Below are 23,816 nucleotides of genomic sequence, written 5' to 3'. Positions count from 1 at the left end.
TGCCATTGATCCCGGGATCATAATAACTCACATGTCGCTCACTCTGTTATGGAAATTTGACATCCGATAGATTTCTTTGTGGTTCACACACCGACAATGAATCCTATACACAATTTGAACTCTTTGATGTCCTTTTGAATGTCGCAGGTGGATTCAGAGCTTATCTCGAGGAAGGTTTCCATTCCTCACCGCTGAGGAAAAGGACTGTAAATCATCGCTAAATCAAACACTTTGTAATGTATAATGCCTTTCATTAATGTGGCTCTGATGCAAGGCGTTCCCGCGAACCGTTTGGTGGGGAATCCTCTAATGGTTTGAGTAGGAGATAGGAAAGAGAGGCATGGCTGTAGACATAAATTCTCGCTGAAAGACATTAACGGCGGCAGCAGACTGGTGCCTGTCGCAGGGAACGACTGAGGAGGACTATGAATCACTGAATTAAAGCTTTCTTGAGTTTACACTTGGCTGCATATCGGATAAAAGAGAAAAAAGACGGATATTAAAGGACAAAGGTGACTCTATTTGTCACTGTAAAGCAGGAAATCTGCAGGATACAAAGACTCAGCTTATTTAGAGAAGTTTCTGACATAATGTAGCTCAAGATTTAAGCAAAATATATATAGATATATTGTATCTTCTATCGCAGAACAACTGTCAGACATCAGATGATGGGAATGTGTGAGGGAAATATCATGACAGTAAGGAATATGTGAGGAAGGTTCAGCCTGATGCCGTTTCTCATTCACAAGCAGAAGTTGCTGTTTCAGTAACAGTCTTCATGTACGTATGTCATGACTTATGCAGCACATCTGTTGCACTTTGTCACATTTTTGTTTCACACTTTTATGGTTTTTCTTTTTTTTTCTTCTACAACAGAGCTTTTCTTCTTGAGGTCTTCTTCGAAGGTTAAACGCATCACATAATTCAGTGAATTGAGATATAAGCTCACCCTGTGGGGCACTGTACAGCAGCAAAGCAATGCATGGAATAAGCCTCTGGAAACACCGCAGTTGCAGAGTGGAGCTGTGCCAGTTTCTTGTTTGCTCTGCTCAAAACAGCCATCAGTCAAGTCAAGTCTTGTGTAGCCTACAATGATTGACTTTTTTTTCTTTTTTCTTATCTTTTCTTCATCCAAACTGACATCATCCGAATGCAAAACAACGCATAAATAGTCTCTTATTCACTTACATTTTCAGTTTTAAAGTGACTGCGCTGCCCTTCCATGGACTCTGTAGATGTAGTAGATGCTGTGCTTTTTGTCCATGTAGACTTGCCGTAGTTTCTTGTCTAATGAAGAAAGCTGTTAAGCAAAGCTGTTGTTTTTCCCTAAACTTGTTTTTTCTCTGCTGAACCCTAAAGAGCATATGTCTGTGATTAATACTTACCTTTTATGTTACTTTACCTCTGATGGTGTTCGGAATTAGATGATAGTTTGGGAGGAAAACGTAAAAAACGGGAGCGATGCTAACGCGTTAGCATGTCAATGGCATTTTCCATGTTACGTTAGCATCAAGCTAACCGCCAGTTGTTCATAGCGGTTTATCAGTTAGAATCAGTTAGAATCAGTATAATTTCAGTAAATATTTATGTTTATTTGTACTGTACATAATAATTAATGACATAGCATTTGTTGATGTTTAAGAAAAGGTCAAATACAATACAGATTGTAACACTTTATTGTCTTATTTTTCTGTATTGCAGTTTCACAGTGCTTCTGACAGTAAACATCCTAAACGTCCCTGCTGTCTCCTGGATGTTTATTTAAGAACCTGTTTAGCTATCTGCCAAGCTAGGAATCATCTCTACGTCCTAGTAAGGGCAGAATAGTGACAATACAATATTAACTTTTTTTTCCTCTTTCTTTCATTAATGTGTCTGTAGTTGTGACTAAATATTTTTGTTTGCAAGATAAAATGGGTTTGATGGGACACCTGAGACCAGTTCTTGTGAGAGTCTAGGTGTGGAGCTCAGCAAAGCTGCCAGAAGCAGCGCCTGATTGAAGATTAACTGGAGGAGACTCACTCTTCAGTAAAGTGATCTTAAGCTCAGACCATTTCAGGACCCTTACAGGTCGACCAACTGAACCACTGGTCCTTGCGTCTAGACTGGGTGAGTCCCAGCAGAGATCCACCAAAGCTCGTTTCAGACATTGTTTTGGTAGTGACATCTGAAATGAGGATGGATGGACAGATCCAATCAGATCCAATCAGAACTAATGTAAGGGAACATTACGCCATTATAAAACAGTTAACTGAGGTAACTAAGGTAATTTTCCAGCCTGCTCGTTACCCCCATCTCCCCATGTTTGGATATATTGGACCTGGGCAAAGTCATACAATGAGTAATACTCATACTAATAAGTAATACTCCCCGTTTTGGGGAGAAGTTATGTCTAATTAAATATAATCTTCTGTGTTAAAAGCCACACACACACTCAGAGAAAATACAAAGGCACCACTAAAGAGAGCCTGGGATGAGGGCAGGGGGCATCTAATGACACTATCCAGCAGTGTTAATGCAAATGCAGGAGTTAGTGGGGTTTTTTTTGGAACTTGATCAACACTAGGAACTGAAGGTCAGGGTAGCTCAGCCTCGGCTGCTACAGTTTGTCATTATTTATTGAATCAGTGTCTGGCAGACTCCATGACTTGGAACTGCTACACTAAATTACTGTGGAAATATTCAAGGAATGAAAAAAAAAAAAAAAAATCAAGGTAATTTGCAAACCAAACTACTTATCATTCAGTACTTAATATACAGAATTAAGGGAATTATCCCGCAACACCTGTAAAGCTTTTGACCCTGAGGTCAGAAAAATATCCTGGAACACGCCAGCACTAACAAGGATGGCCTCTGCCCACTGAAGTAAGCAGCAGCGTAACTAACTCACAATGATCGACTATGAGCTTGTGTATAAAGGGATTGAAAACAAAGAGAAACCAGAAAACTCTACAAACTCAAACAAAAAAAAGTTGCGTGCCTCTGATGTTGTGCTTGCAAATTAACCTCAATCCTGTAAACATTGAGGCTGCATCCTAGTTTGGAGATGTAAAGCATTGTCAACAGGATGTAAAGGTGACAGCTGACTAACACATCCAGTGTTAACAAGTCTTATAATAGAAAATTCATTACTTTAAGGCATGTTTTAATATGCAGATGGGCGTAAAACCATCAAATGAAAGGTAAGCAGATTAAATAAAGCAGAAGTGGGAGTAAAGTGACAGGAAAACGCTTGCGTGAAAATTGAGTGTTATAGCGACAGACTTGTATGCGTTTCATCAACTTCAAAAAGTTACAAAACTTGTGTATTTAAAAAAAATTGCACTCATATAGGTTAGAACTACAGTACATGAAGAAAAAAGCCTGAGGACTAATCGAGTACTAAATGAAAGCGTGAAATGTTGAAACTGAAATGGATTTAAATGTTAGTAACCCACTGTTTTATAATCCAGCTGTTTTTTGTGTAAAAAAAAAACATTTAAAAAAACATTATCTGATCAAAGATCAGAGAGTCTCTTAGAGTTTGGCAAAAAAACCTCAAACACTCAAACAACATGATTCAACAGTTAATCCACCCAACGTCTAGCAGCAGCAACTGGAAGGAGTCATCCCTGTATGAATTTATGGGTCTCTGTCGTTGCTGGAAACAGTTTCTGGTCCATTCTTTAGGGCATTGCTTTGGTTCATCATCAAGTATTTTGGACACTGGCTTTTGCACAGCTCTAAGTAGCATCACAGCATTTCCTGGGTTCATGTCTGGACGTTTTCTGCCATTCTGGGGTAGATCCGCTGATGTGCGTCACGTTGTCGTCCTGTTGCATAACCCAGGTTCGATCAACCTTTGGATGTCCATAGAGGGGAGCATTCCATTTATCATATCATCAATACATTTGGTGTGTGACATTTGTGTGCGTGTGCAGTGTGATGGGGATGCATGTTGGCCTGTGAGTATAATTAAGTGTCGGAAGAGGGAGGGCAGTGTTGATATCTAACTGTCATGCGATACATACAGTCAATTAGTTAATATACATATTATGGGTAAAAAAGAAAGAAGAGAAAATACACACATAAACACACACACACATATATATATATATATATATATATATATATATATATATATATATATATATATATATATATACACGCATGCAGTTCCACATAAGAATCAATGTGTGGATATCTTTCAGACGATATATCATTGTCCTACATTTGTAATTTCTTGAGATATTATCTTATTTGGTGTTGTGTACTATATCACAATCCAGTTTCTGTCAGATTGTGGACACCTCCAGGCCCACAGTTTTGACCAACTTGATTAGGAATAGAGTATAGACCTTTTGAAATTTGAAAAAAACCTGACTGAGGCACAAAACCCCAAACTTTAAATGGGTCCCAACACTTTGAATTATAACATTCTGAATCCCTGTTTTGATGACATTTACAATGATTTCTTTTTTTCCTCCTCTTATAAAATGTTCCCCTCCTCAACTCTTTCACTGCTTCTTAATCTAAATGATTTGAACAAACTCTAAATCCCAAATAGTGAACATTGATGCCATTAAAAATGGGGTCATTGTGTTCTTGAAAAGTGTGTGTCAGCCGAAGAATTGTCTCAGTTTTGCCATTTGAAAATGGCAAAGGTCTGCTCGAGCCTTTGAAATTACAGAGTGAAGGCCCAATGCCGCAATGTATTTAAGGGTTGAACAGACCGCCATCATCTACTGCACTCCCACTTTTTCTTTCTAAGAGTGTGTATTATCACGATCTCTTCCATCATCACCATGTTTGTTGAAACTGCTTCCCCTTCGTCTATTTCCTCTTCTTCTGGTGTTTTTGGATGGTTGTTAAACAACTTTGTGTTGGTTCATTTCCACCACTAACTGCTGTCTGAAACTGATGTCAAAACGCAGGAGTGAACTCTGAACTCAGCACTGCCCACTAGGGAATGGACGTAACAACCAAGGCAACGTGAAAGATACATGGAAGTACGAGTGTGACGTATTGGTAACACTTGGAACGGACTTGCCTATTTGTGGATGTAAGGGACAATAAAAGGGCCGCTATGCAGCAAGAAGGGGAGACTACGGGACCCACATAAGCGCAATGGTTACCAGAGCAACGAGTCTCCGTTCCGCATGGCTGCGATCACTTTGACCTTTTGACACATTTTTAATCAGATTCTGTTAATCCAGTAAACACTAATTGAGAAGCTAACACACAGACACAAACAGCTGTGTCTGAATCATTTCAATTTCAGCTTGAGGTGAAAATAGGTTGGTGCCACTTGTCTTTTTTTTCTTGAATGTGAGTGTCAGCTGCCTCTGAGTACATATGTACTAACACAAAAGCCCAGTGCTTTCAAAGTGCTCCCTAGACATATCAAACAAGGCATTCACCTGCACTTCCAACTTTGACTTTTCCTCTAACTCACTCCTTTTGAGAAGGGTGTGATGGCCGCACCTGCAGCTATGAATGGTGATAACCTCAAGCACTGACACTTTGGTTTATTTGTTACACACTTTTATTTACAGTATATTGTTGAAATGCATAAATTGCATTTGTAAAGCACACATTTGGTTTACAGCCATGGCCATTCGGAGATTCCAGGATGCCGCTGCCAGAAATGAAAGCGATTGGACTGTACCAAGGGCAGCTCCATCACAGGGGGAATCACCGTTTGTTTTGTGTTATATTCACTCTAATTTAAGTTTCATTAGTCTAATTTTTTATTTAGAAGTTAAGTTAAAGCAACTGCCATTCTCACCGTTTTACATTATTTGGTAACAACGTTTAGTGTTTTACCCCTGTGTGTCACTAGTATGATCAGCTAGTATTTAAGTTTGTGTGTGTTTGTTCAGTTTACCATTGCTGTGTGGTGACTGTTATTGTTTAGTTTCTTTATTTGACCTCTTTTAAGGCCCCATTTTGTAAAAAGTTCTTTTGGGAATAAAACCCTTTTTTTCTTTAAAATCTTTATGTCCTCATGCTTAACCAGCTTGGTCCCTCACACGGGGCAAACCTTTTATGAGCTGTTAGGCCACCTTCACCAACAGGTAGTCACACTGGCATCCCTTCAAAATGTATTCAATTAACTCTCAAATACAGAGGTGTTCCTATAGTCAGAATCATTGCTATTCCACCACCGTTCCTGACACCGGGTATACGTTGCTTCTGCTGAAAGGCTCTTTAGGTTTTTGGCTTACAAGACCAAATCAGCCTCTTCTGTCCACAGGACATGAGTTCAGAAATCTTGTGGTTGGTACAACAGTTTTGTTTTTTGTGCTTTGATCTTGGCAGACAGTAGACAGAGTCCCGTTGAAGCTGAACTTCACTCACTCACTCACTCATCTTTTCCCACTTTATCCGTTCCCGGGTCGCGGGGGCAGCAGCCTCAACAGGGATGCCCAGACTTCCCTCACCCCAGACACTTCCTCCAGCTCTTCCGGGGGGAGTCTGAGGCGTTCCCAGGCCAGCCGAGAGACATAGTCTCTCCAGCGTGTCCTGGGTCTTCCCCGGGGTCTCCTCCCGGTGGGACATGCCTGGAACACCTCCCTAGGGAGGCGTCCAGGAGGCATCCGGTACAGATGCCCAAGCCACCTCAGCTGACTCCTCTCAATGTGAAGGAGCAGCGGCTCGACTCCGAGCTCCTCCCGGGTGACCGAACTCCTCACCCTATCTCTAAGGGAGCGTCCAGCCACCCTGCGGAGGAAACTCATCTCGGCTGCTTGTATCCGCGATCCTGTCCTTTCGGTCACTACCCAAAGTTCATGACCATAGGTGAGGGTAGGGGCGTAGATTGACCGGTAAATCGAGAGCTTCGCCTTTCGACTCAGCTCCCTCTTCACCACGACGGTCCAGTACATCGACCGCATAACTGCGGACGCTGCACCGATCCGTCTGTCAATCTCCTGCTCCATCGTTCCCTCACTCGTGAACAAGATCCCGAGATACTTGAACTCCTCCACCTGAGGCAGGACTTCTCCACCCACCCAGAGAAGGCACGCCACCCTTTCCCGATGGAGAACCATGGCCTCGGTCTTGGAGGTGCTGATTCTCATCCCTGCCGCGTCGCACTCGGCCGCAAACCGCCCCAGCACATGCTGGAGGTCCCGGTCTGATGAAGCCAACAAGACAACATCATCTGCAAAAAGCAGAGATGAAATCCTGAGGTTCCCAAACCGGAGCCCCTGGCTGCGCCTAGAAATCCTGTCCATAAAAATTATGAACAGGACCGGTGACAAAGGGCAGCCCTGCCGGAGTCCAACATGCACCGGGAACAAGTCTGACTTACTGCCGGCAATGCGAACCAGACTCCTGCTTCGATCATACAGAGACCGGACAGCCCTTAGTAGAGGGCCCCGGACTCCATACTCACTCAGCACCCCCCACAGAATGGCACGAGGGACACGGTCAAATGCCTTCTCCAGATCCACAAAACACATGTAGACTGGTTGGGCAAATTCCCATGAACCCTCGAGCACCCTGCGGAGGGTGTAGAGCTGGTCCAGTGTTCCACGACCGGGACGAAAACCGCATTGTTCCTCCTGAATCCGAGGTTCGACTATCGGCCGTAATCTCCTCTCCAGTACCCTGGCGTAGACTTTCCCCGGGAGGCTGAGAAGTGTGATCCCCCTGTAGTTCAGTAAGCTGAACTTACCTGTTCATTATTGTTTATTCAATATTATGTTAGGATACTAGGGTTGTCCCGATCAGGATTTTTTAGCTCCCGATCCGATCCCGATCACTTGAGTTTGAGTATCTGCCGATCCCGATTTTTCCCGATCCGATCACTTTTTTTGGCTCCCGATACATTTCCGATACTTTTTCCCAATCAGATACATTTTGGCAAAGAATTAAGTAAAAAAGTAAATTAAAAAAAAGTAAAGTAAATTAAGTAAAAAACTGTATTGTCCATTCTCTCCAACATGGACATATTTTTGTTTTTTCACTGACTGCATCATTGGATCAAAACAAAGCTTATCAGCTCTGGTGCCACAAAATGTAGAAACATGAAATTGTAAACTAAAACAAAAAGTTCAGAATAGTAAAATAACAAAAATAAATCAATTTCACTTCAAAAGGAGGTAGTTTACTTACGAGGTTTAAAAGTTGAATGACATCCAGTCAAACTCACAATCAATAAGAAAATGAAAATACATTTTGGCTTAACCGTAGTGCAGAATTCTCAACAGCATGAAATGAATAGCAGCAGATATTCATTGTGGCTGTTATAGTTTTCTGTCACTGTGTTGTGCTGATGTCACGCAGAGCGTAGGAACCAATTGTGGTTGTTCAGACACGGACCCTTTAGACCGTAACACCAGCCTGCAAAATAGCAGTCCGTCATCCCTGTGTTGTTACCGAGTCAATAAAGTGGACCAAAAGATGATTTACGAGTGACGGATAATCATTTACATAACACTACAGTCACTTTTCTCCGACAGCTTTTCTTTGTTTTTAAAACTTTCAGACCGTTTATCTGAGCGTAGCCTAGCTGCTGTTAGCTCTCTGTTAGCCACGCTTCCTTCCCCACCAGCACAAACGATTCTTCAGCCGCCGGCGCTGCCCAAAATCTTACAATAAACACACATCAACTGTCTGTATTGTTAAATGCAATTATAAAATGATTAAATAATTAATATATGTTAAAACATAGGCACAGAGCAATAAGCAAACAAATAAGACGAACTGGCCTGGAGCTGCTGGAGCCGCTCTGAGCTGCAGCTGGGGCTCAGAGCAGAGCCGCCCGGCTCTTCTGGCCGCTGCGCCGACTCCGCGCTCCCAGCGCTACCGGGTCGCGGAGTCGGAAACCAGCCTGCCGAGCCATAACAGTATGTCCCGATACTTTTTTGGCCATCCCGATCTTTTGAAAATGACGTGATCGGGCCCGATCGATCGGCCACCCGATCGATCGGGACAACACTATAGGATACACTTTAACATTCTCAATGAGGTCTGTGGAGGAGCCTTTTTTTTTCGGACCGTGGGGTAAATTTAGTATTGTAAAGCACAATAGACTTGGTATTTCTTAGTGAAACAATTGCTTTGCTAAGCGCGGAAGCATGGCGATTATGGATGAGTAAGTAATAATAGATAGCCATTGGCTGAGCGAACTGTCAATCATTCAGAGTAGTAATAAATGTGTTGCTTTAAATAAATTCTCCTGTCATGGTACAAAAAATGTTTCCCCTCAGATGTGTCATGGGTGTGAAATCAAATAATTTAAACCAAAAATATGTTTTTGAACCAGGCTGTAAATATGTTTATTTCTGCTTAAAAGTTGGACTTTTTAATATGGGAGTTGATGGAGACTCACTTTTGCAGTCAGTTGAGGAACTGCAACGAATCTGAGTTCTGCTTGAGCCTCACCCTGGAAGATAGATGGTTGGCACCCAGTCCAGGGTATAAGACTGGTGATATTGATGCTTAATTGTCTGACCAAAGCTTTGAACCCCATGTTGTTTGGACACGGTTGCATAATCTCTTTACGCATAGATATGCAGCAACAATTAAGTAATTTATTTATTTCCCCCCTTTCACCCTTGGTTGTGATATATCCTGTGGAAACAGTCTGGGGTACATAGTATTGCCCAAATTTGTTTTTCCTCTTTTTTTGCTTATGTTCAACAGTTTGAGTTGTTTATCGGAGGTTGCCAAATACTGAAATTAAAAACAAAACATGGATTTAAAAGAGGGGTTACTGAATTTTACACACTGATATTAGAGCGGATGTTAAGTTTATTTCTATAGCACATTTAAAAACAACCTCAGTTGAGTTCTGTACAGGCTAAAGCAAGTTTCTTTCAAAGATACTTTAGTAAAACTGTTTTGCAAACATTTTCCATACAAACTCAAGCTGTGAGATGAGGTTTTCTATTCATCAAACATATGATTCTAATCAGTACTCGAGTTGAGGGGGGATGAGGGGGGATGGCATCCCCCCTGAAATAAAAACGGTCAAAATCATCCCCCCTGTAAAACTGCCATCACCCCTTTCCATCCCTTATGTCATTTCAATGAATGTGGTTTTACTGCTATTTCAACATTTAGAGTCATCACCAGAAAAATAACTTATTTAACCATTTTCACCTGTTTCAAGTAAATTTTCACTTGAAATAAGTAGGAAAATCTGCCAGTGGGACAAGATTTATCTTCTTATTACAAGCAAAAAAATATTTTTCCACTGGCAGATTTTTCTACTTATTTCAAGTGAAAATCTACTTGAAACAGGTGAAAATTGTTGTTTTTTCTAGTGATGAGTCTTTTTTAAGTGTAATGAGATTTTTTTTACTAAAATTAGACATTTTAACTAGAAATAAGACATATTCTTGTTAAGATTTTGAGTTTTTGCAGTGATCCATTTTACTTATCCTGTGAAGGACAGAGTCATATTGATAAGTTCAGAAAACTGTTTTTATTGTTGTGTTTTGATGTATTTGATGTAAGCCCAGTGGATATTTCAAGCTTACAGAAGGCTGCATTTATCTGCTGCTATGTCATTCCTGCAGTATTTCTGCAGGTGTTTTGGTCACTGCTATTATTTGTAATATATTATATTATTTGTAATCAGCACAAATTATCTGTCCCCATATGATAAAATCCACCATCCCCCCTGATTGTTTTTTACAACTCGAGTACTGATTCAAATGCTCCACCATAAACTTCAGCTTTTATGAATAAATATGTGTCCTTAATCAAGAGACAAATCTAAGGGTTGGACCTCTCTCTCTGGAGGGCAGTTATTCAGATTCCCTAGGCATTGCAGCACCTGTGCGGTGGAGCTGAACCAGGAATTCCAGGAACAGCTTCCTGGCATCCGTTCTCACCACTGTGCCACTCAAACAGTCGAGATTTAATCCTCCCGACTGTCTGAGATGTGCTGGTGTACTCCAGCGACCGCAGTTCACAGCAGCTGTGACACAACGCTGCGTCTCGAGACTGAGTGCGGGGAAACGCGGCCTCTCTAATCAGAGAAGTAGCACCGGCAAGCACAGTGAGACGGACAAATTACACACTGACTGATAACGGCTTCAAATCTCACTTTTCTCACTTTGATAGAAGGAAAGTAAACACTGCACTGTATTAGAATTTTTTTGGAAAACTTCAGTTCTGTAAAGCCTCAGTCCAGTCATCAGTGTGTTAGACGGTCCTAAAAGTGTAATTATCAGACCCTGAACAGGATAAGTTTGGCTCTACAGCTGAGAGCTTTTTATTGAAGCCACCCAAAGCCCTGCTGGCAGATGAGTCACACAATAAGATGAAGCCAGCCACTTCAAAGTTGAACCAAGGGTATAAATAAGCATCACATCAAATAGGTGGCACTCGTTGCCATGGTGATGTGACAGCTGTCACCAGGGGTTGTGTTGACGAAGGAAGTGGTGGGCATGCTGTTTTCACACCCCGCTCCCTGCTGCCTCCTGCAACATCGTCGCCCCAAACATCACCCACATGTGACACCCACAACTTTTTGCCGCCCTCACACACAAACACACACACACACACACACACACACACCTATGCATGCATATAATCAATACTGCCAATTCATATTTACCTAATTCAAATGAGATCTTTACGTTCCTCCTTTTCTTTTACCTCTGGGAACTTCGCTTGTTTCACATCTGAGTCACGTTGGCTGACATGATCCCGACAAGCCGAGGCTGCTGAGGATAAGTCGCCTCCTGGTGAGGTTCCAGATTAAACGCGCTCAACGCGCCGTCTATCTATACGCCGTGCACTGTGCTGCCACAAGCTAATGTCACCAGCCCCCCTTTGCACCGTGACATAAACGTTTTCATCCCCCGCTGTGATGCGACACCTAGAATAAACTGATAATTTGAATGGACGGGAGGTGCGAAGACATTTTCTTTTACTAGGTGACTGAGACGACTGTTGAGGCATGAGGATATTTAATATAGGGAAAAAAGAAACGCAAAAAAACTTGGAAAGCTGTAATCCAAAAGTTTTCCAAGTCTGACACTGAGAGAATATTGACTCCCTGCTCAAACCTCAGCTTCCTCTGCATTAGAAATAGTTTTCTCCGTGTGTTCAAAGGTTTTCCAAGAAGGGAAAGGGTATTTAAGAAAGAAAAGACCTGCCTACAAGAACAAATTACATACTAACGGTGTGTGCTTTTGACTTTTATACCTCCATTCACTTACTTTTTGATTTATTTAGAATGCCAAAGAGTGAATTACACATGAGCCATATTTTTTGCCTATATTTGTTTACATTTTGCCACAGTTGCACATTTAGAAGTATGCTGAATCAGCTAACGGTTCCCATTTCTGTAGCAGTGTACCCGTGTATGTGCACACTGTATTTATTACCACATTACGGTGATACTGAGGGAACATTTCTGGAGTTATAAGACATTTGCTGTGGGTGTGAGAGCTGACATCAAATGCACAGATTTGAACATATGTTTCATATGTTCCTTTGTTCAAACTTGACTGTCTTATTATCCAGGATGAGTGTTGCTTTGTTCCAATTTGTATCAGTCAAACAGTATGGATTTTTGTGCCTCTTCTTGGCTAATTCAGGTTCACATCCAAGTAACTGCTGCAGCTCCAAACACTGATTGTGTTGGCAAATGAGCCAAATTACAATAATTAACTAGAATGTACTCGGAGTGCACCGTTCTCCACCAAGACCAATGACCAATCTTGAATTTTCTTGTAAAAGTAATTTGGACCTGAATTAAAAGGGAATGGGTTTGTCTTTGTTGTGCTACATCCCTCCAAGAAGTCCTTTAAATAGACACATTGTGCCTCTTTCTCAAAGATTTGTACAATTATCTGAGGTCTTTCTGCGACAGGCTTTGGTCAAAATACCACATGAATACATTTCAAAAGTTTCCCTTTCAAGTTTATCTTTGAAGTTCTGCTTAAAACAGTCGGTTTAAGGGTGCAGAGTCAGACGCTTGACTTCTACCTCCTCCGCCTCTTGTCTACTGCAGGGTGTGCCTCCTTTTGAAATTTGGTGTCACAACTTCACACAACCCATTTCCAAAGTACGGTGAATGCAGCATGACACGACGCTGGGTCGAGGTAAACATGGAAAAGCTGAACAATTCCACCTTGCTCCGTGTTTAGAACGAAATAAACTGGATAACCATGGCTTTTTTGAGTGAAAAGAAATCTGTAAAACATGTAAAAATTGCAAAATTTGCAAGAATGTGCAACATTAGTCAAAATCAGTAAGAAACTAAATAAATTGCAGAAAATGTGTAATTTTCCAAAAATGGCAAAAAAGAACAAAATTATAATGACAAAAATTGGCAATTACCAAATAAATGGTAAAAATAAATCTTGCATAATTGGCAAAAACAGTACATATGTTGCAAAAGTGCAGAAGGATTTTTGCTTTAATGAGCAAAAACATATTTGACAGTAATACAATTACGACTCAATCCTATCAAGCAAAACTGAGAGAAAAAAAAAACAAAACCAATCACTCCACTGACCCTGTTTCATCAACAAAACTAAGCTAAGCTCTCGCGGTTGTGCAGAGGGGCAGTCGAGTAACGGCTACTCATGTACAGTTACACTGAAAAGACTGTACAACATGCCCCACCTCCTTCTCCCTGTGCCCCCTGCCCCTTCCACCCCATCATGATATCAATTAAAATCACAGTAGGAGACAGGCACAGTGATGGACTGTAACAAGTGGCATCTCTGGAGAGAGCGAGTCACAAGGCTGCCTTAATTAGGCCTGAAAAATGGCAGGTTATTCCATCCCCGGTCCCCGTGTTAATCTGCGCTACAGAGCATCGGAGTCAACCCCGGCCCCAACTGGAAAATGTTATTATTTCATCTTTGTCGCAGCTGTGAATAAGCCAATGGGCGTGACAGCCAGTGGGCGGCCTGAGACTTTTTTTTTTTTTTTAAACAAAGCTTTACATGAAAGCGCACACAGTTCGTACAGCCAACTGTTCGGCACTACAGCCACACATGCTTGTACACAACAGGGGCATTTTCATTAATTAGGAATCAGGGAGGTGGTGGAGCGCATATCTGGCAGGTAATGAGTCCACCCAGTCTGTCTGGTAGCAGACAGCCGACACCTCGTTGTAATTCAAACTGTGTTTTCACTTTCAAATGTCAACCTCTCTCTATCCCTTTGCTCTGTATGTGTTTTTGGGTGTAAATTTCATCATGAAATTTCCATCTTGCGCGGCTTCATTAAGCAGTCTGAAGGTGTGATCCCACCGGTGCACTTGAGTGTTGCCTAACAGAAGGCTGGATTTGAATGAGATTCAATAAATAATGGCCTTATTGAGAAATGAAAGCAAAAACTAACTGGCAAACTAGCAAAAAATGTGTCACGTCCGAATTTATTCCAAGTGAAACACATAAAGTATAAATGTATCTGAGCCATATATTTTCTAGTGCGATAAGAGAAACGAATCTGAGATACTATATATCATATGTGCTGAACAAGAACTGTACCCATGTTGTATTTTGTAGCCATAAAAAGTGACAAGTGCCTCCTTTTTTTCCCAGTTATTCAGTTTTTCAACCTTTTACCCCAGCTCCAATAAAAAATGTGTTTTTTCCACGCAAATCCACAGAAAACACTGTTTTGTATGCTGGGTGTGTCCTTATGATTACCAAGTTAACACCAGCTCCCAGCTATGGTAACTCATTTTGACTGCACCACTTTAAGCCGGTATCCACGGAATTTGAATGCAGCGAGTAAACTTGCTGGATGGACGAGGACAGAGGCCTTCGAGGGGCAGCAGCCACTCGCTTTGCAGCAGACGAGCTCCCGGCTACGCCGAGGGGGGGGATCTGGGCTCAGCTATCAGCGGGGTCTGGGTAAGCAGTCTGGCGGCTCCAGCTGAGTAATTACAGATCTGCTGTACCTTTTCCTGCTGATGATGCTGTCGTGGGCAGTGGCTGGTGCCGTGTCCTGCAGGCTGCTACGATTGTTGAGGAATGACTCCGTTTCAGCTCCTGCGCCATAATTCATTAGACTCTGTTGGGGAGGACTGTGCAACCGATTTACTGATTCTGAGAGCTGAAATACTGAGTGGCAGCATTGTTTCTTTGTGTTCAAATTGTATTTAATAATACATGTGATATCATTAATCAAAAAAAGACATTCAGATGTGGTACAATGCATTCTAAATAATTGCTATGGATGGATGGAGTGGTGGAGGGAGGGAGGGATCTCTTAAAGAGGCAGTATTTACTTCTTATAACCTGTGAGTAAAGTTTGATCAATTAAATTTCAGATCACTGATGGCCATGTGAAAGTTAGTATTCTGCCTTGATTTCTATTTTTTATGTAAAACATAATAAAGAATAATTTGATCACAGTGAATTTTAGTTGAGGCAAATACAAACAAAGCTTTTGCTACCTTATCATAATTTATTTAACAATAGTAAGAAAGTAAGCAATGCTAATCACCCACTGGTAGGCATCTTAAATGCTTTTCACGTGTGGATAATCTTTCTCACAATAAAACAAAGTCCAAATTGGTTTTGGAAATGGTTTTGGATCACACTGGGTATGAAGCAAACTAACTCCACTCTGACTCATCTGGTCACAGCCACATTGTTCCATGAATCTTGTGATTTGTTCAGATGTGGTTTTGTGAACCTCAGTGACGCTTCCATGTTTTTCCTGGACAGAAGAGTATTTCACTTGGCCACCCGCCCAAAAAGTCCAGACTATTTTTAGTCTTCTGATTATCCTGTGATGGATGTTTAGCATTTGACATGCTCTGTGAGGTCCAAGAAGCAGCTCTTCAGTTTCTTTGTGTTTCTCTGAGGATTGAATGGTCTGACTTTGGGGTAAATGAACTGCCACATTTACTCTTGCCAAGATTAGCAACCGCCTTGCATGCCTTCCACTGGTAAAGAACCAATTTCACTGTTGGATGATGATCTCAGAATTACTTGGAAATGCTTTTTCAATCTTTTTAAGATTGACACACATCAACCACTTCTCTGAGACCAGCATTTCTGTCTTTCCCTTTTGGCATTGTGTTAACATTCACCCAGAACGCTCCAGAACGGCAATCTGCTAAACACATCTTCACTCAGCTCATCGACAGCTGGTGACCAGCAACACCTGGCTGCAGCTTACGCTCTTAAACGCTATAAAGGCAGTAAGGGGGTACTTAGTATTGCTCACATGTTCTCTTTTATTTGTTTTTTTTTTCCTTATTCTTTTTTGGATTCATTTTTAAATAAAAACATGACATGACATAAGGGGCTTTTTGGCGGGAAAGGCATTTTGCTCATGAGATGTTGTATTGGAAACATGTATTACATGTTTACTCAAAACCAACAATACTCCTCTTTTAATACTAAATTCTGCAGATTAATGCATCTTAGAGAGGGTTACATTATTTATGCTGAATGTTGCTTACAGTTAGGTATGAGTGAAGACAAAATTTCAAAGCAGCAAACAAAACTGAAGCCCACCCAGAATATCTGGATGTTTGTGTAACCTCACAGGAAAAAAGAGCATTATGCACCGGGAAAAAATAAAACACATGAAATATAGTCTCATTTTTTTTCTTCTAATAATTTCTTCTAATAAAATAATTATGCTATTTTTGTTCACCCTCCCATGAGCATGATGACAAACAACTCTGAAATATGAATGCAAATAACATATTTAAAAGGGCCTAATAGCCATTTCCAATACAATGCATCATTCTGATCAATTGTACTCATTCAGGTCTGCACGCCTCCTTTAGCCTTTGCCTCTGATTGTATTTTCCAAATGCCAAGAGCAGACAAATCGCTGCCACAAACACACAAGTCATTCAGCAACAATGGGGCCAAATGCTAAAGGCAGGGGAAATGCAATGTATGGACCCGGTTTCTTTCCCTTCCTCCTTTTCTTGGAAAAAAATCTCTGAGCCTGAAATCCCTCTGCTTACCACTACATGATAATGTAATGCATTTCTTTCTTTTTTCATCCCCTGCTTCTCCCGTGGCGATCATCTCATTAGACTGAGCTTCAAATCTGTAAGTCAAACTAGTAACAACCACCACTCTATCCAGCGATTAGATATGACATTCATCTGTGAAGGCCAGAAGACGAGAACCAATAAACCTCTGATTAAATTATAAAGTCTGTCTGCTTTTAATAATGCTGTATAACCTGCAAAAACCAGAAGCTGCGACGTGGATGCTGTTTGTGCACAATGGACTTGTTTGGAGGAAGAGGAGAGTTTTAATGGCTGTGAGAGTCAGCGGGCTGTCTTTGTGTGTCAAACTTCAAGGAAGGGTAGAGACGGAGGAAAAAAGGGAAGCTAGGCCAACTGCTGGGATGTTTCTGGGTCTTACCTGTCCTGGCATGGCGTTTTCACAAAGAAGAGTTTCATAGTCGATGGCAAAAACTGGGGCGTTGTCATTTATGTCCAGCACCGTGACGAGAGCGATTCCTCTCCCAATTTGAGTTGGATCCTCTGGAAAAAATAAAATGCAGGGGGGGGACGTTACGTTAAGGGCAAAGACTTCCGCAAAACTTTCGTCAGTTCAGCCTAAACTTCACATTGATGTGCTTCATGATGAGATTATGGTCTATTGATTCCTCTCATGCGTTTTAATTAATCAGAAAGATGGTGGCAAAAAGCGCTGGTGTGATGAAATATGCAGCGCGTTCCCACCAGCTGGTGTCCTCATCCGCTCTGCCGCGGATCAGCCGGAGTGATTAGACTCGGCGCGGGGTTGCTGTCGGGGGGGGGGAGGGGGGTTTGTGTGGGAGCACAGTGGGCTTCATGCCTCTCTCCGCCTGACCCACACTGATGGCTAAATGGCCGCGTCTGAGCGCACGATGATGATTTAGTCCGGCGTCACCGCGATGCCGTCCTGAGATGACACTTTGACATTCGGGCCGACTGATTTGATGGTGATAAAAAGGGCACGCGGCGCCTGAGGCCGTGGGCTTGTTGTCATTGGCGTGGGCAGAGCAGATGAATGAGTGACTGCAGCTTAAATGCACAACATCCCTCAGCCCAAGAGTCCGTTCACCCTCTCCACTCACAAAAGAACCCATTTACTATAAATACTGTCAAAAGGCAGCGCAGAGCAGTGGATTTTGTTGCAGTCCTTGAACTCTGAGATGTTTCCAGCTGAAAACGGGGCACGAGTGTCACTATCTGTCAGAAGTCAGTACCTCATGCATGAGAGGCTGTTGTGACATTTCATATGGCTATTATTATACGCTGCCTTCTCTTTGTTGCTATATCAGGCAGGCGCTTACACGTGGGAATAAACCAAGAGGTACATCTGTATGCCGTGAGATGTAAATAAAAACACAGCTTTGAAGTGAAGATGCTTAAAAAAGGTTTTGGGAGAAAAAAAAAACAAAACAGCCTTTTTACACAGTGTTCAGTCGTAAGATGTGAAAGCAGAGGGAGTGCCAGCTGACAGCCTGGATGTCTTTCATAACTTATACTGATGTGACGCAGCTGTCTGAACTACTCAGTGGAAAATGTGCCTATGATTGTTGTCCGCCGTGTTTGTGCGATGGCGGTGGAATGATGGGAAATCAAGCGGGGGGCGAAATAGGAAAAAAAAAAAAAAGGTGTTCATGTCCTTGGAGCATTGACAGAAGAACAAAAAAGGCACGCGGCACTTCTTCACATCACATTAACATTGTTCACCCGGGGGTGAGACCGCCCGCCCTTAGTCAGCATCTCGTCCCCGTGGCTCAGGGAGACATGGAGGTCAAAACGGCTGTCCTGCTCGTGAATTAACATTCCCCGACAGCCGCGCTCCGACCCCACCAGTCCACGCTGGAATGACCAGAGCGCAGCCGGCTAACAGGCCTAATAAAGTGGAGGATGTACGAAGATCTCATATTATCTCTGAGTGGTGCTAAGCATCTAACGGACAAATTGATGTGCCCCAGGTTGTGGTGGGAAAATCACTCATCTCAAGTGGTTACACAAAATATACAAATTCAAAATACGTGTAGAAGAAGTGGGGGACAGGGACATGAACGCACAGTGGCAGCACAATGCTTATTCTTGGGATTTCTAGCTAGATTTGGTAACAGGATGCGTTTTTGAAGAACATTATGGAGTTAACAAGCTCGTTTTGTTAAAAGGTGGTAAGAACTAGAGACTGGGCACTAAATGAACATGGATCAAAATGGTTTTAACTTTAATTTGAATCTGTTTACTGCAAAATGCAAACTAAGGCTAGGACTTGTTAGCACGGTCAAAATCAACCATCATATGAATATGAAAAGACTTGAACATGTTGTGTCACTTATTTGTAATTTTGATGTGCAGAAAAATGAAATAAAATGGTTTGTTTTTTACAGGTATTTCCATCAGGTCGCCGCCATGTTGTTGTAAGTCCAGACAAGTTAATTTGAACAGATTCAAAAACAGAGTTCAAGTCCTCTGTTTCTCTCACAGTTCAATGGAAACAGGAAGGTGTTCAAAGAATACACCATTACACCTTCTCTTTCTGACGTTTTGTTTATGCAACATCAGTTGTCAACTTGTTTGGACAAGATGGTAACCAGAGGAAGGTTCAAGTTCAAACAGAACTTTCTGTACCCTCGCAAAGTAAAGTTTACTTTGGTTGGTATGTAGGAACTATGTCCACACTATCAGTTAGATAGAGAGACATTTTTGAGTCTTGTCAGATGCTTAAAATAGCAGTAGCTTAAAATAGCAGTTTTTTGACATTGCCTCATTGTGCGTAGGTAGATTCCCATTTTGCTACGATGCAAAGACATGCTGTTCTATTTGGCGTCAACTCAACACCAAATGTGATGCGAATAAAACACAAAATCTGAGAATCGAAATGCAAAACCTAACAAATCCCAGAATCTGCATCCAAGATTATTTAAGATTTTGGGTTTTGATTCACAAAAGATTTGGCAGTGAATTGACCCCATACTTCTAACGCAATATTGCTTTAATTCACATAATCTTTTTTTACAGTCCTTACCACCTAATAATGGCTAGAATGTTCCTTTTTAAAGTGAATCACTGATGTCATGATTCTTTTGTGTTTTTAGCTACTTCAATCTATTAAGCCCTTGTTATGCTTCTGTCTTTCTCACTATTTTATCGTAGTTGACTGCATCAATTTCACAAATTCGCATACATATACCATCAACACAAGAGGCCGACAGTTTCTTGACTTTATCTGCATTCCCTCTCCCAGGCAAACATTTTTTTTAACAGGCAGAATATAAGTCCAGCCCATACTGTATATACAGTTCAAATTGTACAGAAATGTAAAGTTTGACAGGTCTCCGGAGCCTGTTTTTATGACTGCTCAGGAGTGACTTGGAGCTCAGAAGTAACAGAAAACTGTTTTCTATGGCTCATGCGGTCACGTTGAGAGTATGTGGTGTTGGGTAAACTTACGGCTCTCTATGGCAAAGATGGTGAGGTTATGGACAGAGTTGGCTTCTCGGTCCAGAAGCTTGGCGGTGCTGATGATGCCACTCAGAGCGTCCACATTAAAGAAGCGCTCCAAGTCCGTGTTCCTGTCAATGGAGTACCTGCACACAAGCACACACTCACAGGTAACGCGCTCGAAAACAAAATCACCTTTACATTTTTAGTGTAGTAGTTTCTTCTACCTGCAATGAAAAGTAATAATGATGTCCTCTCCCATGAATTTATGAGACAGAAAGTTGTGTCAAGAAAAAGAATACTTCAAAATAAAGCAGCAACTTGGAACTTAATAATGCAAGTAAAACAAAACCCTATTAAATTTTGATCAAAAAAATAAATAACAAAAAATGAAATCGGTCCCTCAACACACAACTTTAATCAAGCCCTTTCAATTTGCATCTGCTAGTATTTGTAGAGAAATTTACAACTTCAATTAGCATACATCCAAAGGGTATTATTGCAATGTAATTTGACTCTTGTGGCTGCATTAGTTCCACAATAATTTTAATTCCAGTTGATGTAGTGAAATATATTACTGATTCTGATAACCGTCACAGGGGCAAAAAGATGCAATTTACAGCTACAATAGTGCAGTAATTAGATTTTCTGATTAAGATTACTAACAATCCTAACAGACCAAGCATGAATACCATGCAATATTCATTCAGTTAAGGCTGAATGGGTGGGGATCTCCAGAGTTACGAAGCACGGGCTGACAAAGCGAGTGCTTGTTTTGAGCCATGAATGCCTCGGCGCAAGTGTTGAGCCCTGACCCTCCTCCAGGAATGCCCTTCTCTTGTTGAAGATGGCATTTTACTTTTGCAAATGCAGCACTCCTTGGCCCCCTTACCATCTGGCGCTGTCTTCATGACAACCACACAGGGAATTTTGAATCTGTGGAGCCTGGGATTGTAAATAATCTGGAGTACTTGAATGAATGATTGCTGTAGCTTGATTTGTTTGGATGGTTGGAGTTTGTTTTCTCTATGAAAAACACTAATTGGAAATAGTCTTTAATATCTGAGTATAAAAATTAGAACCATATGCGATAAACAACCAAATCCTCAGTACCTTATTGAGCTGTTGATGGTATCCGGGTCATGTGCAGAGACTCTCCCTATCGAGGTTCCCACTTTGGCGTCCTCCGAAACGACCAACTCTTTAAGTGTTGAGGAGAAGACGGGCGGCTCGTTCACGTCTTCCACCGTCACCTTGACTGACGTAATGTCGCTGAATGGGCCCAACATCAAGAAGTTGGAGTCGATATTCCTGTTTGTGGCTTCGATTTTCAGGGCGAAGCCACTTTTTGTCTCAAAGTCTAAGGGCTGAAAGAGAAGGATGGAAAGAATATACAAAAGAGGCTCATGTTTCCTGTCAAAACACAAAACGTGGTGACAAATGCTGGAAATGTGCTTTTTGTATTCTCTAACTTCGGTTAGAAAATCATTTGCGCAATCCCATGATGTTGATCACTTTGGGGCTAATAAACACTGAGACTTGCAAAAATATTGATAGTTTACAGTTACTTTGTTCTTTAAAAGCAAAAGCAATGCCTTTCAAAACCTTTCCCTTTGCAATGCAACTCAAACTGATTTGACACATGCACTGTCTGAAACACTCTCCTATGTTGTCGAAGTTTGGTGCAAAACAAAAAATCTAATTTACTTTTCTAAAAGGACCTCCTTGTGGCCATCAATGGTTCTACTTTGCCAACAAAAGAGCTTTCAGACCATCATGACATCCTGAAATTTGCTGTATGGTTCATGAATGTGGAGGGATGGCAGGTGTTTCTGGGGGCGGGGCCTGAAGAACCTCTGTGCTGTCATTCATCCGTCCTTTATTCAAGAACAATTTCATCAGGTAACAAGTGATTGCAGATTAATGCCCAAACAGTTATTGGCATTAATAGGCCCGATGAGAAGGTCCACTGTTGATAAAGCTTTTAGAAGAAGGTGTCAAATGTACTAAAGGAGGACAGAAGATTAGCCAAAGTTAGACAAACATTAACTGGTATTTTCCGTACTATAAGGGAAAATCTGTGGTGCACCCTATAATCGGGTGCACCTTATGTGTGAATTTTGTTGTGCTTACTGAACTTGAACCAATTTTATGTGGTACACTGCGCTCAAAAATCTGTCTAAATGTTTTAGTGCGACTTTGGTAAGTGACGAAGCTTCTCCGCTTGATTGATTGTCGGATCATTGTTCATTGTTGGATAGGGGTTGCATCGTCAGACAACGTTAGACAACTAATTATATAGTGCTGGCAAGCAACCATCATCCAACATCTAGTCCATGTGTCAAGTCAAACTTTCCAATTTAAGTGTAGTTGTGGAGGAGAGGGGGGTATTAGGAGTTGCATAGTAGTCAATGGTGTGAAGCAGTTAACTGCTTATCGAGAAGCATTCTCGGTGAAGTTGACATGTGACAACTCGCGTATTGTCTTTTTACAATAGGCGGTGAGATTTTCTGAGCTCTTGATTGTAGCCACAGACTTTTGCAGTCGTCCTGGAAGAGTGTGAAGTAGGGATGTTAACAATTAATCGATTTTCGATTAATTGTCGTTATGAAATTACCCGATTAAAATTAACGATTACAATTAATCTATTTATTTATTTATTTTTTTTCGTTTAATTTCACCAGCTGGTATTACGCCCGGACCACATTTAATGCGACACAACGCGCTGCGCCGCGCACATAAAGTTAGAAGAAAGAGATGGCGGATATGTTTGGTTTTAGTAACATGCTCAGGCAATGAGTCTGCAATGGCCCAGACGGGAGACACATGTAGCTCAGTGCTTAACTTTTATTTTTAATCCACTCTATATTCTTCTGGTTATTCTCCGATATGCTCCCCTAAAGCCTGAAGGTTCCGCCTTAAATCGACGCAGAGCCGCCGCCGTAGCCTACGGCGTAGGCTCTGCGTTGTTGTAACGCGGAACCATAAATCAGCCTTCACCCGGTACATACATAGGTTTCTCTAAACATCTGTCCCCGCTACAGTTTTAACTAAAAGAAAATGTGCTCCAATACAGCAGGTCTCATCATTTTATTTTGAACACTGCCAAAACTCTAACTTAAAACGTAACTAGAACTTAAAATTTGCTTGACACAAATGACACTATTATGGCTGCTACTACTAATAGCCTTGAAGTGCACTTTATATTATATTCCTTGTGGTACAAAAATGTATTTTTGTTACTTTTGTATCAAATAAATATTTGATTAAGGAATACATTAAAATGTCCTTTGTATTTTATATAAGCAAAAAAAATTATGTTTGTATCTCAGATGGGGGAAAAACGCCGCTTATCAACTAATCGATGATCGATCGATAAGGTTATCAACTGTCAATTAATGAAATAATCGATAATTTGCATCCCTAGTGTGAAGGTGACGCGCCCGGCAGCGGCTACGAGGCT

At 41.4% G+C, this 23,816-nt stretch overlaps 1 protein-coding gene across 2 annotated transcripts in view; it reads right to left on the bottom strand.

The window, feature by feature from the left end:
* Positions 1 to 23,816, bottom strand: part of cdh7a (cadherin 7a) — a 160,698-nt gene that overhangs the window by 30,326 nt on the left and 106,556 nt on the right. For both annotated transcript variants that reach the window (XM_061713207.1, XM_061713208.1), the window contains 3 exons: positions 21,467 to 21,720; positions 20,363 to 20,499; positions 17,313 to 17,434 (listed from right to left, as the gene is read on the bottom strand). In XM_061713207.1, the coding sequence (XP_061569191.1) occupies positions 17,313 to 17,434; positions 20,363 to 20,499; positions 21,467 to 21,720 (513 nt within the window). The remainder of the gene's footprint in view (positions 1 to 17,312; positions 17,435 to 20,362; positions 20,500 to 21,466; positions 21,721 to 23,816) is intronic.

Source organism: Cololabis saira, chromosome 22 (genome assembly GCF_033807715.1).
Source record: "Cololabis saira isolate AMF1-May2022 chromosome 22, fColSai1.1, whole genome shotgun sequence".
In the NCBI taxonomy this organism is placed as follows: domain Eukaryota; kingdom Metazoa; phylum Chordata; class Actinopteri; order Beloniformes; family Belonidae; genus Cololabis; species Cololabis saira.
The sequence above is the reverse complement of the archived record's forward strand: the minus strand, read 5'-3'. Positions and strand labels throughout refer to the sequence as shown.